Here is a 16,657-nt window from a genome sequence, read left to right as displayed (position 1 = left end):
ATATATTATGGTTATTAATATTACGACGATGGATGTAAAATAAATAATGTATTCTAAGATATCTGTGATAAAAAAAAACTAAAAATATGAATTCAATTTGTCAGCACGTGCTGTTCGATATTTATACTTTAGAATCGGAACTACTAAGAGCAGTAGCGCCATCGACACTAGTTATAGCGGTTGTTTTGCAAGGGGGCATAATCCGTTAGGCACTTATTACTCTTGCTCGATGCGCATATATAGTGACGCCGATCCAGTCGCCAAGTTATTACTGTACGTACAATTAATGTATACCCTCTGCCAGGTCATCCACGCTGGTAGTTAATGCGCATGCGTATAACGACCGTTAGTTAACACCTTTCCGACCTTTAGAACCAGTTTTGGCGGCCAATGGAATGCATATCAATACAATTGTCAATTCTCACTACAAGGAAAATATTGATTTTTATTTTCTTAAACTATAACCTGGACACATTATTTCATAAATGCATTGACGCAAACTGTTGGTACCTTTGTTGATTTGAATTTGTCCGGTGTGACTTTCTGGGCAGAATATTTTGCTATTCAAAGGCCAGATAATGTAAATAACACAAGACTATTTTTCTTTACTTGTAAAAACTGCACACTTTATTCCATAAATGCATGGTTTTGTTTCGCGCACTTTGATCGTGGGATAATCACCTTTCAGTTACGAAATAAGAAATAAGTATTTCATTTCTATGACGGATTGATCTCCGTTTCTGATGCACCTTACACAGTGTTTCTGATGCACCTTACACAGTGTTGTATAAGAGATTATCATCATTGTTAAAATAATATAATCCAACTTATTCATTACCGTTAATATTCACACTTGTTTAAAGTCACATGAGTATTGGATAGAAGGGAAATATATGTAATGAGCTATTGGAATCTGAACGTGCATTTCGCGTCTTTCATCCTTTCCTCATATATTTTGTCGAAAGTCTCGCTTTGAGCAACAGTGAAATAGTTCTTCCAATCCCCAACCTCTCCTGAAATTTTTAAATAGAAAGATATACAGATGTTATTATGTTGTTTTTAGACGTTATGCTTCGTTCACATGGACATGGCACGAAAATTTTTAACCAGCAGTATACATATATATATATTATAATATCAAGGGTATGAACTCGGCGGCCGAGAAAAATGGACCTATTTTTTTAAATCGTGATTTTTTTTATTAATGGGTTCTGTACAACATTGACGTATATCTTACCTTAAAGAAAAATAATTGATCTTACCATTGAGTGCTTGATGAACAAAATTAGCCAAGTATTGACGAAGTTATGGCTTGGTTAATCGGGAAATTTACGAAAAATATGCTAGGTAGACACTCGCCTCTAATGGGTACCTCAAAAACCAAGCCAAAATCACAAAATCTACGCTTGTGGCGGTAAACACTACCAATAACTGTGTTCATCCACAATCTCCTTTCGAGGTGTCATGACCCGTACTTTGTAGAAACTCCATTTAAACATCGCGTAGCTCACTTACTTTAACCATCACCGCCATGTTGATTTGTCTATTAGCAGAGGCAGGCAGGTGTTAATTTGTTCTTCGGAACGCTTCTCGATTTTACCGACAAGCACAACACTACATAATTTGCATAATGTAGTCACGATATGTAAAATAGGTCCTTTGTCTCGACCGTCGAGTTCATACCCTTGATAGTATTATCTATGTATATGTATACTCTTAGTTAAAAAATCGTGCCAGGTCCCTGTGGCTTCGTTCTATCTATTCTATCAATAGAAAAGAAAAGGTACTTCAAAGAAGTCTACTATGTATACCATTCGGTGTATGAATTGAATGTGTGATATTGTATTCTGATCCATCATAGTAACTTCTCTTTGTGTCTCTCCATCAGTACTTAATGAAACGAAGGGAAGCAACTCCGACTGATCAGGATGGTGCTCTTGCAAGAATGTAGTGGATGTATTTCTACATGAAATGGATATGAAATGGAAGGCTACCAAATTTGTTCAAATAAATGCCCTAATTACCTTAATTCATGGTCAGTGTCAAATTTATTTTTTTAAATGAATCCTTTATCAATATCTGACAGGCCTGTAGTCATGGTATTACGTTTGTGGTATGCTGAGATGACGGGCTACCAAGTTTGATCAAATGAATGACCTTTAGTTGACTTTCAATCAAGTTCACAGTCCCAAGTGTAAAATAGCCTTGAAGCATAAAATGACTTTTAGCTGTGATATAATATTTCTCCCATACTTCACAGGGTTATCCCGCGGTTGCTAGGGAAAAGATACCGGGGTAGGAAAAAGACAGCTCACACGTGCTAGACAGTGACGTCACCATTACATGCGGCGACCATTTTTACGCACAGCGACGTTCATATCGACTGATTTTCACCATTTGTCGTTTAAGTATGGGAGAAAAATAACTCGGCAAGCCTTGGGTTGACCAGCCAAAATCTTTTTAGTCGGATTGAGATATCCCTGTCCATTTGACAGACTCATGTAAGATTCTATTATTCCGGGGATAGTGAAATAGCTTTCTTAGCTTGAGTTAAATCCCGTTCGCAATTCTCTTCATTTCATTTGCGACATTTCTTCAAATGTCGCCCACTAGTTAAATGGATATTTTGCAGGTATCCACACGTCTTATAGATAACCCATGAAAACAGTTTTATGTTGATATCAGCTATCTTTGTTTATCTTTGCATGTTCTGGTGTTTTAAATTATTCTGATTAATAAATTTAATTATGATTTATGAAACCATGAAAAGAAGCAATTTGACCTAGTTTTTTTTCGAATATCCACTAACAACTTAAAATTATTGAACTATTATAACCTATATCAAAGTTACCCTTCTATATTTAACTATTTAGGAATGCAAGGGAAACCCCTAAGCACATACAGAGGTACATCTGCCGATAGTTACAAATGTGTAGTTGCTAAACGTTCTAATAAATGTTTCTGTTAAAGGCACATGAACCTAAAACAAGTTTTACAATGATTGGTTATCTAAAAGTGAAGAAGACCTACCCCAAAAATGATAAAAATAAACCGTCATGCTCTATTTTCGTAACACCAAACGAAAGCTGGTAGAAAATGAGGTTATAAAGAACAACAAACTTGCTGACACGACAAGGAATATCAGTTTCCACATTTTAAGATTTTCTAATTTACGATCGTTGACATATGAAGAATAAGCCATATTTGGAATTATTGGTAATAAAACAGTTTGTGTTAAGCGTAATTGAATGATAAGTCAAAAGTCGAACGAGATTTTTCATTCGACGGGGCGCCGCGAAGAGAGGTTCCTGGCTTGAGTTTATCTGTCAATTACCAGGATCACTACAGGACCACCATATTTGCCACCATATCAAATATGTAATTTAAGTCAATGTAATATTTTCTTTGAATTGCCGTTGAAATCCTTACCTTTTCTGTATATAGGTAACTTCTTTTCCTCAGACACCCTCTTGATAAAATCCTGCTCTTGAGGTTTTATTTCCTCCATTATTGTTTTGGCCATTGTTTTGAATGTACACCTGTCTGTGACCTCTTCCAGGAATTCTTTGTCATACGTGACACCAAGGAAAGACGCCATCTTTGTGACGTCGGAGAGCAAATCCTATAGAAAATATATTATTAATACAGGTATAATACATTATGAACAAATTAATGTGTCAGTAAAATACTAGGGAAATCAAGGAATAAAAATAACTATGTAAGAGTGAATGATTATTTTTTTATTCGTTTTCATAGTTAATCCAACTTTCTGATTAATTGGGTTTTTTCATACTTCTATGAAGCAAAAAATCCGAGAATGCCCTCAAAAATGTATTGTATTGTATTGTATTGTATATTTAGATATATTCTATATTATCAAGTAGTTTGAAAAACACATATATACTCCAACAACAGTATTAATTTTCCCCAGGTGGAATCGGTGATAGTGCTTGTGTGTAAATATAAAATGTCTGTTGTAACTTGCATAATATGAAATCAATCGTATTCATTTGCATTGATATGGCATAATCCAGGGGTAAATATATTGATAGTGATAGTAACTCCTGAAGTATCGAGGACGCGATGTACGATATTTATTCGGGCACTCACCTGCTTCATATCCTCGTATACCAGATACATGAGATTGTCTCCCTTGTATGTAGTCTTTGTCTTCTCCCAGGCAAACAGGGTGTCGAACCATGACCCATATACCACTACAAAAATAAATCAATTCTGTATTTGCATATTACAGAGTTATCTCTGCCCTTGTTGTAGGTATTGATTGTGACGTCTTATGTTTTTGAAAGTAACGTCATAATTTTCAAGGAATATATACGTGAATTTCGCTCACAAAATAATGACGTCACCATAGATACCCATCCGTAAAGGAGGGTAACTATGTAATATGCAAAGTATCATCACATATATTTTACAACTGCTGATAGATGTATTGGTCTGAACGAGTTAATAAAACATAGAAATAAGTATCATATCAAGCAATGTTATAGGACCGTTCAAAACAGCTACACAAGCATGACAAAGTGTTTTTTATCATATAAGTGGCCCGTTCAGCATTTCATACACAGTAGCAACATCACAAATATTGTCTTTGGGGAATAAAAAACGGCAAACACTATACAAAGTCTTTTTAATAGTTTTTGGTGTCAAACAGTTTATATCAGACATGGTTTCGCAAATTGGATTTTTGTAGGTATTACCTTAATCTATAGTGTTTAATGCAATAACCACACTATTCTTCTGAATCTTACTTTTTCGAAGTAACTGCTAAATGATGCTATTGTGTTATTTTGATAAAAACATACTTCATTTTTATTCATATCTGTTAGAGATATAATTGAGAAAACGAGGTTTAGGTATTTAATCAATATTTGCACAATCGTATGCCTTTATAAAAATATAAAAGGTTGGTAGTATTTCCTTACTTTTGCCTTCAGCGTAAAACCTCAGAAATCCTTCCCATGATCCATGGAAATCAGTCTTTGTTAACTTCTGTAGGAATAAGAACAAAGAAACGGCTACATCCTTAGGATTCCTGGAAACAACAAACGCCTTTCCTTTCCCTTCCCTGACCTGGCGAGGAAGTCTGTCAAAGGTCATGTGAGAGGCAAAAAGTCTGGGAGATGGTAGCTTGTCTAACATATCAATGTCGTTGTATTCCAAGAAATGTGGCGATCCAATGTAGGTAGATTTTCCAGAACGTAACATACTGGCAATCGTGAACACCCAATGTGTTCCTGTAAATAACAGGATACATTGTTGGCAGATAATTAGGTCAATAAACATTTCTATTACATATTTTCAGTTTACACTGACATGGACTCAATAACCATGCTATCTAGTATTATCATTATCAGTGCATAATGTTAGCACAACACGCGCGGCGATTCTATTGCTACGTGAATAGTCGATGGCGTAGAAAGGTAGGGTCATTGCCCTACTTTTGGCGGGAACATATGAATGACTCGAGGTTCAGTCGAATTCGTTGACGATGACGGGAGAGAAAAAACTATGGGTATTTTAATAAAACATATGCAACTGCCGCGGGAAAAAAAACAATATTCATTTACTTGAAAAACTGTAAATATAAGGAATATATGTTTATTTTATTGAGGTTATGATGGTATAATGATAATGGAGCCCATGTAAATTTCATGTAACCCGGCGAATTTACACGTGCTTCATTATCATTATACCCTCATAACCTCAACAAAATAAACATCTATTTCTTAAATAATTCACTATATCAGCCCAAGGAAAAATGGCGTCGCCGTTTGTGACTTTGCTTCTAATTGGCTGAAATGACGGCGTAATGATTTCATAAACAAAAGAGTCCCAAAATGAATTTGGAGTATTGAAGAGATTATCTTTAGTAAATTGAATTATAAGGATTAATTTGAATATTTTTTATGTTATGGAGATATAACACAAAAATCTGAGTGCACTCTCATCATAAATCGCGAAACAAACCGCGAATGAATAATTTTTTTTATGTTATGGAGATATAACACAAAAATCTGAGTGTACTCTCATTATTAAGAGAATACTCATATTTTTGTGCTATATCTCTATAACATAAAAAATTATACAAATTAATCCTTAAAGATCCTAAAATATTTCACATTTTCAAATAAATTTCTGTTTCTTTTATAATTACAATGTACATGTATATGATATAAATAGGATGATCGGATCAACCACAAAACCACCCTAAAATCTTGATACAAATATAGAGTATCCATACCTGACTTTGGGTAGGACATTATAAAGGTGTCATCGTCCCGGACCTCCATGGCTTCCACCTTTTCCAAGTGATCCTTGATATTTCCAGGGATGAGACTAACATAAAGTTTGCCTTCATATTTCTTTGTTTTCAGATGTGTACCGTCCGGATCTGTTTCTTCTACCCACTCACACATCGTAAAGGTTTTGATATATCTCGTATGTATTGCTACTGAATGTCTTCTAAATAGTGACTACATCAACATATAACTGTGTGACCTCTTATCTAATCTATAAAGTGTCAGAGTTTGAGGGTACATGACCTCACATGTCGTACGGTAAAAAATGTATATGTGTATCATCAGGTCATTGTCGGAGGACAAATTGGGTCATCAACACCTAAAGGCAATACTATGTCGTTGTAGATAACCTGGCCGCAATGTATATACAGACTATAATCCAACTCACTGACTGAACGCGATATGCTGAAATCACTCTTTGTAGTTTGTCTCTATGTAATTTCCTTACCTTGAACTGAAGTTGGAGAGTAACAAACGACAATTTTTTATCATTTAAGTTATGTTCAAGTACTTGTACACATAAGATGTGAAACATACGATGGCCGATAGCAGCTTGACACAAATGTATAGTAAAGTAAATGTGTCACGCTGTTGAACAGCAATACTATGACACAAAAATCTCAAGTAAAGTAAATGTGTACCGATAATTTGTACAGTAAACAGCATGACACAAAAATCTCTAGTAAAGTAAATGTGTACCGATAATTTGTACAGTAAACAGCATGACACAAAAATCTCTAGTAAAGTAAATGTGTACCGATAACTTGTACAGTAAACAGCATGACACAAAAATCTATAGTAAAGTAAATGTGTACCGATAATTTGTACAGTAAACAGCATGTTACAAAAATCTCTAGTAAAGTAAATGTGTACCGATAATTTGTACAGTAAACAGCATGAACAAAAATCTCTAGTAAATGTTACCGATATTGTACAGTAACAGCAGAAAAAATCTAGTAAAGTAAATGTGTACCGATAATTGTACAGTAAACAGCAAGACACAAAAATCTCTAGTAAAGTAAATGTGTACCGATAATTTGTACAGTAAACAGCATGACACAAAAATCTCTAGTAAAGTAAATGTGTACCGATAATTTGTACAGTAAACAGCAAGACACAAAAATCTCTAGTAAAGTAAATGAGTACCGATAATTTGTACAGTAAACAGCATGACACAAAAATCTCTAGTAAAGTAAATGTGTACCGATAATTTGTACAGTAAACAGCATGACACAAAAATCTCTAGTAAAGTAAATGTGTACGATAATTTGTACAGTAAACAGCAACACAAAAATCTCTAGTAAAGTAAATGTGTACCGATAATTTGTACAGTAAACAGCATGACACAAAAATCTCTAGTAAAGTAAATGTGTACCGATAAATTGTACAGTAAACAGCAAAACACAAAAATCTCTAGTAAAGTAAATGTACGATAATTTGTACAGTAAACAGCATGACACAAAAAATCTCTAGTAAAGTAAATGTGTACCGATAATTTGTACAGTAAACAGCAAAACACAAAAATCTCTAGTAAAGTAAATGTGTACCGATAATTTGTACAGTAAACAGCATGACACAAAAATCTCTAGTAAAGTAAATGTGTACCGATAATTTGTACAGTAAACAGCAAAACACAAAAATCTCTAGTAAAGTAAATGGATGTACCGAAAATTTGTACAGTAAACAGCATGACACAAAAATCTCTAGTAAAGTAAATGTGTACGATATTGTACAACAATGACACAAAAATCTCTAGTAAAGTAATGTGTACCGAATTTGTACAGTAACAGCAACACAAAATCTCAGTAAAGTACCGATAATTTGTACAGTAAACAGCATGACACAAAAATCTCTAGTAAAGTAAATGTGTACGATAATTTGTACTAAACAGCATGACACAAAAATCTCTAGTAAAGTAAATGTGTACCGATAATTTGTACAGTAAACAGCAGACACAAAAATCTCTAGTAAAGTAAATGTGTACCGATAAATTGTACAGTAAACAGCATGACACAAAAATCTTAGTAAAGTAAATGTGTACCGATAATTTGTACAGTAAACAGCATGACACTCTAAAAATCTCTAATTGTACAGTCTCTATAAAGTAAATGTGTACGATAATTTGTACAGTAAACAGCATGACACAAAAATCTCTAGTAAAGTAAATGTGTACCGATAATTGTACAGTAAACAGCAAGACACAAAAATCTCTAGTAAAGATAATGTGTACCGATAATTTGTACAGTAAACAGCAAAACAAAATCTCTAGAAATAAATGTGTACCGATAATTTGTACAGTAAACAGCATGACACAAAAATCTCTAGTAAAGTAAATGTGTACCGATAATTGTACAGTAAACAGCATGACACAAAAATCTCTAGTAAAGTAAATGTGTACCGATAATTTGTACAGTAAACAGCATGACACAAAAATCTCTAGTAAAGTAAATGTGTACCGATAATTGTACAGTAAACAGCATGACACAAAAATCTCTAGTAAAGTAAATGTGTACCGATAATTGTACAGTAAACAGCATGACACAAAAATCTCTAGTAAAGTAAATGTGTACCGATAATTGTACAGTAAACAGCATGACACAAAAATCTCTAGTAAAGTAAATGTGTCACGATATTTTGTACATAACATAATGACACAAAAATCTCTCCAAATGAAAATATGTCACGCTGTTTTCTCGTGTAATAGGAGATAGGTAATCAAGAATGTCATTTCGGGGAAAGTGTCTGGTAGATCTGGTATTCCAGAATGGCAGACAAATAATGGGATGTTCTGCTGACTGAAGCTACAACACAACGATAGCAGTTTTTGTGTTCTAATAAAGCTGAAGGGATTCTACATACTTTTTGATAGGTCATTATAAATGCACACTTTCAAAATAGTTAAAAACAGCATTCCTAACTTTCACATCCTATCCTATCTATTATGATATTGAACATTAAGATATATGCTATAACATGTTTGATTAAAACAATCACGCATTGACAGATTTGATTACATAATTTATTTATAAATATGCTCAAGCGTAATACATTATGGTATTTCCTGACAATTTGTGGACAGTTTATATGGATCCATAAAAATCAGACATACTTTTTTCCAGACAAGTTAATATGCAAGTAATATTGCGTTTTAGTAGAAAATACCAAGTAAATTTAATAACTATTATTTATTCAAAGGCGTTAAAGAAGAACCTGTCATTTAAAATGATCTTTTCTATATGAATTCATTCTCTCAAAATACAGGATGATACAATGTAGTTGTCTATTTCATTTATCTTTTTATGTTTCGATGTTTTGATACAATACTTACGCTATTGGTAAAAGACTAAAACAATCTTGGAAGTCCGTCCAAAAGAGGGCCACTTCGTCATACAATAGCATATTCATGTCACGTCAAAAGTATACCTGTAAATGAAAACATGTATGTATGGTCCCTTCAGCTTTGTTAGAACACAAAAACGTCTATCGTCGTGTTGTAGCTTCAGTCAGCAGAAGTATCCCAATATTTGTCGACCAGTCTGGAATACCAGACCTATTTCCGTGAAAAGACACTTCGTCCCAAAATGACATGTTTGATTACCTACACATTCCGGTCTCCTATTACATGAGAGATTTTTGTGTCATGCTGTAGCGTAAAATAAATTTGTATCAGGCAAGGATCGGGCGCGGGGAAGCCGAGCCTGATACATAAATATTTTAGACCCAATATTTTTCCATATTCCATATAGATAAATAACAAACTGTGTAACGAATTTCAATGAAGTAACTGCAAAATGCATTATGTACTGAGTATGGAGACCAAAACGACTCAAAACGTATAACAATTTTCACCTCATTGAAGACTCGAATGCGTTGACATGATCCATTTCTGTTAAATAATCCTAAATAAGTGTTGCCGATTTCGGTTTGCTTTGAAAGTGGTCTTCAGTGCTATCATTCAAACATTTTGTCTCCATCTCTTTTGAGTGCCGTCGTCGCGAAGCGTAACTTGACCGCCATCTTGTCGCTAATGAAGTTAGGTGCAAAGAACGATAACTCTATCGTCCAAACCCAATACGAGTTCTACTAACCTGATACGACTATATATTGGATATCACGTGACGTCATTTTAACCAATAGGAATACAAGATTCTTGTCTGGGGCGGGATAAACTAAGATATCTCACGGACACTTATACAGATTTCCTAAGATACCGTAACATATCCTACGTATATATGCAGATATTCTATGTATACGTACAATGTATATGGCAGATAAATGAGTAAATGACCATTAAGTTAATTTGTGGTCTACAAATTCATTTCTTATTTTTTGAACATGTCGAATTCGAATTTTACCTATTTTTGATATAGACCCCTAAATGTATATACATACATGTAATGGATAAACTAAATGTTATACCAACCGTATACTAATGACTATACCAAACCGGAGTGTTGTGCGTACCAAACACGTGCACTATAGTCATAACATGCTCAACAAACAGTCATAACATGCTCACCAAACATTTACGATAAATATGAAGTGGTAGATCATTTTTGTTTTATCCTAATTCTTCATTCAACATCTTATCTTAATGACATACATCCGATATCTTGAGATATGTTCACACATATTTCTCAGTTTTGTACGGAAATAAAATCCAGGTTACATGTTTGGATACAAAAGAGGGAGACTTTATTCTCATTTCCACATACTATTGTGGGACAAATAAAATTTTTCGCTTTCACTGTTCTTATTATTGATAGATTTCGATAAACAAATGAAATGATATTGAGTTTTTGAAGCGGTTTACCATGTACCCCTATCATTTTTTGGGTACGATTTACCAAACAACCTATGCCGGATCCCGTTACCATACAGTTGTTTGATTGAAAGCAGGCGATCCGTCAGATAAAAAATATCTGTTATCCACACATATACTTTATATGTATGTAAACCATTAAATTAATAAACGAAATAAAAGAGAAAACAGAAAATAAAAGCCTTCGCATGTATCAATCAAAACTGGTCAGAGAGTAGTTTAAAAGCTGACCAACCAGTTTCTCCGCATGAATGAATAGGTCAAGGGTCATTTAACTTGCAATTGGATGACAACTACATGATATATGTAAATATTTCATTCATCGCCTACCGCACATATTTTCAACAACAGGAGATCAAGCGAGCAGACAGCCTACATATCGGGGACAACTCTACTGTGTTATTATACGTGACTGTAAACACATATTCTAGATTATAGTAAATGTCACTTATAATATAACGCTGTGCCCAGACAACGCTCTGACCAGACAAACGTTAGCATTGATTTCACGAGGAAAGCCAGCTGGACAGGAACATCGACATGTGCGAGTGGGTTGAAGAATCGGATCCGGACGGTAGTACACTGAAAACTAAGAAGTATGACGGTAAACTGTACACCAGTATCATCCCAGGTAACATCAAGGACCATCTGGAAAGGCTGGACACCATGGATGTCCGGGACGATGACATTTTTATAATGTCCTACCCGAAGTCAGGTACGTTAACTTGAACTATACGTGTATGTTCGTTGTCAGGATGAAACTGGATCATGTATGCCAAAAACGCTGTTGGAAACTCATAATGGTATATTGATGAAGAAAATATGTAATTATTAATTAACTAATTAACTAACATTTCATCACAGTAAATGGGAACACGTTTATAGGGTCATTGAAATAAAAAAAACTATCATTAGACTATACTGCACGGTACATGTATGTCTCACAATATCATATATATAAGGCCAAAAAATTTCTGTTTAGTACGATGGCCCATTCGAGCTCAAGCCTGTCAAATTACACTTATCTGATTAGATAAGTTGTACATTTATAAATTGACAAAGTGTGCATGACCGTTTAATCTGAAGTAGTTGTACATTTATAAATTGACAAAGTCTGCATGACCATTTACTTAAGTAGTTGAATGACCATTTACGGTATTTAACCTATTGAGAAGTTTTTTTTGAAGATTTTTACTTAATTATATGACTGATGTTACCTTAAAGGTATGTCAGCTATATATATATTCAGATTCATCCTAGAAAGCAACAGGTTCGATATGAGGTATCTAGACTATAATTATTAACTATCACATGTATTAAAAAGTCATTTAGATAATTTAGCCTATTTGACCTCTGTGACCCGAATGAAGGTCAATGTCATACAACAGGTGACAACAACATGCAACATGCCCAATACCAGGTCTGCGTCTATTGTCTAGATGTATTTTAATAATGTTAACCTATTTAATCCCAATGACTTTGAATGAAGGTCAAGGTCATTCATTTAAACAGGCTGGGTAATTAACCTTCCTCTCAGCATGCGTGCTATAGACTCAATAGCAGATTTTATGCGTCTTAGTTATTGCCAAGAAGACGTTTAAATTATTGAGCCTATTTTACCTCTGTTACATTGAATGAATGTGGTATTCTTTTATCACAGCATGGTACAGGCGCCATATTAGCTCTCTAAGTCTAACAAGTTAACCTATTTGATTTATGTCACGTGCCTTTTCTGAGAGTAAAGGTGACAGCATGATCTGAGCTGTTACTGTAACAGTAAGAAAATAACCCAAACATCCGAAATTGTTCCTGAATTGTTGCTTGGTAATTGAAAGAAAATCTTCATAAAAACACCGTAATATAACATTAAAATACTGCGAAGCACCTTATACAATGTATTGTGATTATGTAACGGTATCAAAAAAAGCACGTGTTGCATTATTGTTTTCCAGGAACACATTGGGTGTTCACGATTGCCAGTATGTTACGTTCTGGAAAATCCACCTACATTGGATCTCCACATTTCTTGGACTACAACGACGTAGATGTCCTAGACAAATTACCATCACCAAGACTTTTTGCCTCTCACATGACCTTTGACCGACTTCCTCGCCAGGCCCGGGAAGGGAAGGGAAAAGTGTTTGTTGTCTCCAGGAATCCTAAGGATGTAGCTGTTTCCCTCTACATATTTTTCACGAAATTAAATGCGCCAGATTTCACGGGAACGTGGGAAGGCTTTCTCAGGTTTTATACAAAGGGCACGAGTAAGTAGTGTTTGCTTGAATCAGACAAATCAGTAGATGCTATTTTGTGTTTCGACTAATTATATAAGTCTTCCTGCATTTACAGTGCAATAAGTTTTTTGTGGGTCGAAACATTCGCGATTTGGGCCATCGTCGGACACCCACGAGTCTAAGAATAACCGCCGATGTATTCAGCGGTTATTGACATTCCGTGTTGAAGTTCAAGTGTTCATTTATAGCGAATATGTTTACACTATATCAATGTACAGCCACAATCGCAAAAATATCGTCCCCACGAAAATAACCGACATAACGGTATATCGCAATCAGTTTAATTGTTTGTATTGATAAAACAGTTGAAAATAGCATTATAACAATATAATTGTTTTCTTTACAGTGTTGTACGGCTCCTGGTTCGATACCTTGTTTGACTGGGAAAAGATTAAGGCTTCCAGTAGTCAAGATAATATCATGTACTTGGTTTACGAGGATATGAAAGAGGTAATATTTTACTTCACTGACTATAAACGTATTTATTTTGGCACAATAAAATTTTAGAGTAAACTTTTGAATAGGTTAACGCAGTGATGAATTCGTGAAATCGTAAAGATAGCAATACTAACGTAGATGATAGCAATCATATTGCGATAATATTTAAGTGTAGAACGTCTAGCACGAAAAGCGCTAAAATTATATACCGCTAAGTTTACAATATGTCAACAATTCAACGCTCTAGTTTTTGACTGTTGTATTACATATGTTTACATATTTATTTGTTCTTGATTAAATGAGCTCATATTTTATACGTGATTTGCGTAAATTGATATCAAAAGAATATGTTTAACTTGATCGTACATTTACTTTGCTAAAATACCACTGTTTGACATTTTTTTAGTTTTACTTTGTTTGCCTTTGGTTTGCACGATGGCTTGATTTTGTACTATTGGAGTATCTACATGTATATTCAATTCTCACGTAACTAATCCAAATACAAAATGTAATAAGCTACATGTTAGCCACAGCGAATTACATGAAGTCGAATCTATAACGCACAATATATATACATGTATATGCATACTGAATATGTAATTTCTCAAAACAGGTACAGCAACATTGTAACAGTAAAATTATTCTGTAGGGCAGTATAGATGAAAATAAATGATTTGTAAGAAACCTAATCAAATCAACACGGAACTGCATTTTTTTGTGATTGCAAAACTATTTGGTCCTATGGTCGCCATCTACTACCTGTTGGTACAAATGTACATTTCTATGACAGTATGGACAACATTGCATCACAAAGCATTGATTTACTATTTCCTTAAGTAAATCTGATATATATGTGAAATATTTTCTAGGACCTTCTTTCAAATGTCACAAAGATGGCGTCTTTCCTTGAAGTTTCGTATGATAAAGCGTTCCTGGAAGAAGTCACAGACAGGTGTACCTTCAAAATAATGGTGAAAACAATAATGGATGAAATAAAACCACAAGACCAGGAATATATACACAAAATGTCTGACGAAAAAAAATTGCCGATCTACAGGAAAGGTATGTGAAAATATAATGAAATGTACCAAGACAGAACTGCATCACATGGGCTAAGTCCAACAAACATTAAAACAAAATCTTGTTTGCGATTGACTGCACGAAGTTGGCATTTCTGTATATATTTTTTAATTTGTTCATAAATAACTTTGCTTTGTGTACGGTTTAGATGATAATATATTCATAATTGCACTATTATGTGAACTTACAAAAAGTTGAAATTACAACGTCCTCTAGTAGACTAAACATCCTTGCATGTATAAAGAACCTTTAATTAGTGCTTTTAATGACATTCTCAAGTTAACGGTTTAACAGCATTTGTATCTGCATCGAAATAAAAAGGAATAGCAGTCATTACTCTCAGTGAAGTAATATGAATGCTAGATTCGCTTGATTATAATTTAATGCATCTTAACCCATCAGATACCGATGGCATCAACCCAAACATGAAAAGTACCTTGTTATTCAACCTTTTTAAATATAGAAATTAATCAAAATTGCTTTTCCTCTGTTTAATTGACTGAGAAAATTTGTCTAGAATGCTTTCGTACACTCAAACCAAAATGTCCCCAATTAATTACATAGGTTTACATGTAATTGGCTATATCGTTCTTCTGAATTGTCGTTTTCATTTCAGGTGAGGTTGGGGATTGGAAGAACCATTTTACTGTAGCACAAAGTGAAGCTTTCGACAAGATATACGAAGAACAAATGAGAAACGCAAAATGTAAATTCAGATTCGTGTAGCTTGTCTAATATGTCAGCCCAATGTTGGAAATAAATTAATTGGAATGCGATTATTTCTCGTGTTTTATCAGAGATGTCTAATTAAAAACATTACTTACAAAGTAACATGTCTTACAGCGATTATTTTGTTTATAAGCTGATTAAATCTTAATGTAAAACACGGTTATAACAAACCAACAGGAATACTTTGTTTGTCTTTGTTACAAAAAGAGTACATCATACAGATATTGCGTTCTAAATAGGAACATTGATGGAGGGTTAAAGCTACTAAGTCATAAAAAAACTTCAAAAAAACTTTTTAAAAAAATCACATATCATGCATTACTGAGCATATTCGACCCAATACGCGCCCATGGCGCTTACAAAATTGATAAAATGTGGGAGCTTATACATTGTACATATGTTGAACCAAGGGTATTATTGTTGTAGAAAGTATGTCACAAATCAATCTGCAAAAGAAATCAAATAAAGCAACGATTGGGTTTCATATTATCAGTCTGCACTTAATTCTACATCAGTGAAAATGAGGAATACGGTTGTACAATTACACACATCGACAAATATGTTATGGAGATAAGCCGAAAACTGTATAATATGTTGGAGAAAGAACTGTATCGAGGCCCGTCAGAGCCGAGATCTGTTCTCTCTCCTACATATTGTACAGTTTGAGGCTTATCTCTAACTTAAAACATCGTTGTGATGTCATCTATTGTTGTTTTTGTGCTTTAACTCCACGATTATGGGACCATTACCAGTAACTGTCCTATATGTTACCTTTTACTGTCTTGTATGTGACTCTAATGTAAGACAGTCACTTATAAGACAGTAAAAGGTAGCATATGGGATAGTTACACAATGAGGGTGAGTATATATGTCTCCGGGCATAATCCCATAATTATGTTAACACACAACACACAAACTGCCGGAATATTCCATATCTTTTAAATCCAAATTACGAATAAAATCCCAAACAATGA

General features: G+C 34.2%; 2 protein-coding genes across 3 annotated transcripts; one reads left to right on the top strand and one right to left on the bottom strand.

Annotated features, from left to right (window-relative positions):
- Nucleotides 1-772: 772 nt before the first annotated feature.
- LOC138331617 (amine sulfotransferase-like) lies at nucleotides 773-7,068 on the bottom strand. Its single transcript, XM_069279335.1, has 5 exons — nucleotides 6,263-7,068; nucleotides 4,944-5,255; nucleotides 4,111-4,214; nucleotides 3,430-3,622; nucleotides 773-1,013 (listed from the first exon to the last, which is right to left on the bottom strand). Exons 1-5 carry the CDS (start codon nucleotides 6,435-6,437, stop codon nucleotides 904-906), a joined length of 894 nt encoding a protein of 297 aa, XP_069135436.1. The 5' UTR covers nucleotides 6,438-7,068; the 3' UTR covers nucleotides 773-903.
- Nucleotides 7,069-11,436: 4,368 nt separating this feature from the next.
- On the top strand, nucleotides 11,437-15,785 carry LOC138331616 (amine sulfotransferase-like). 2 transcript variants are annotated; one of them, XM_069279334.1, is made up of 5 exons: nucleotides 11,437-11,857; nucleotides 13,095-13,406; nucleotides 13,783-13,886; nucleotides 14,768-14,936; nucleotides 15,571-15,785. In XM_069279334.1, exons 1-5 carry the CDS (start codon nucleotides 11,683-11,685, stop codon nucleotides 15,678-15,680), a joined length of 870 nt encoding a protein of 289 aa, XP_069135435.1. In that variant the 5' UTR covers nucleotides 11,437-11,682; the 3' UTR covers nucleotides 15,681-15,785. The 2 variants fall into 2 exon arrangements, with proteins under 2 accessions (XP_069135435.1, XP_069135434.1); XM_069279333.1 differs by having other exon boundaries at nucleotides 11,443-11,857; nucleotides 14,744-14,936.
- Nucleotides 15,786-16,657: the final 872 nt, after the last annotated feature.

This window comes from Argopecten irradians, chromosome 9 (genome assembly GCF_041381155.1).
Source record: "Argopecten irradians isolate NY chromosome 9, Ai_NY, whole genome shotgun sequence".
Taxonomy (NCBI): Eukaryota; Metazoa; Mollusca; class Bivalvia; order Pectinida; family Pectinidae; genus Argopecten; species Argopecten irradians.
The sequence above is the reverse complement of the archived record's forward strand: the minus strand, read 5'-3'. Positions and strand labels throughout refer to the sequence as shown.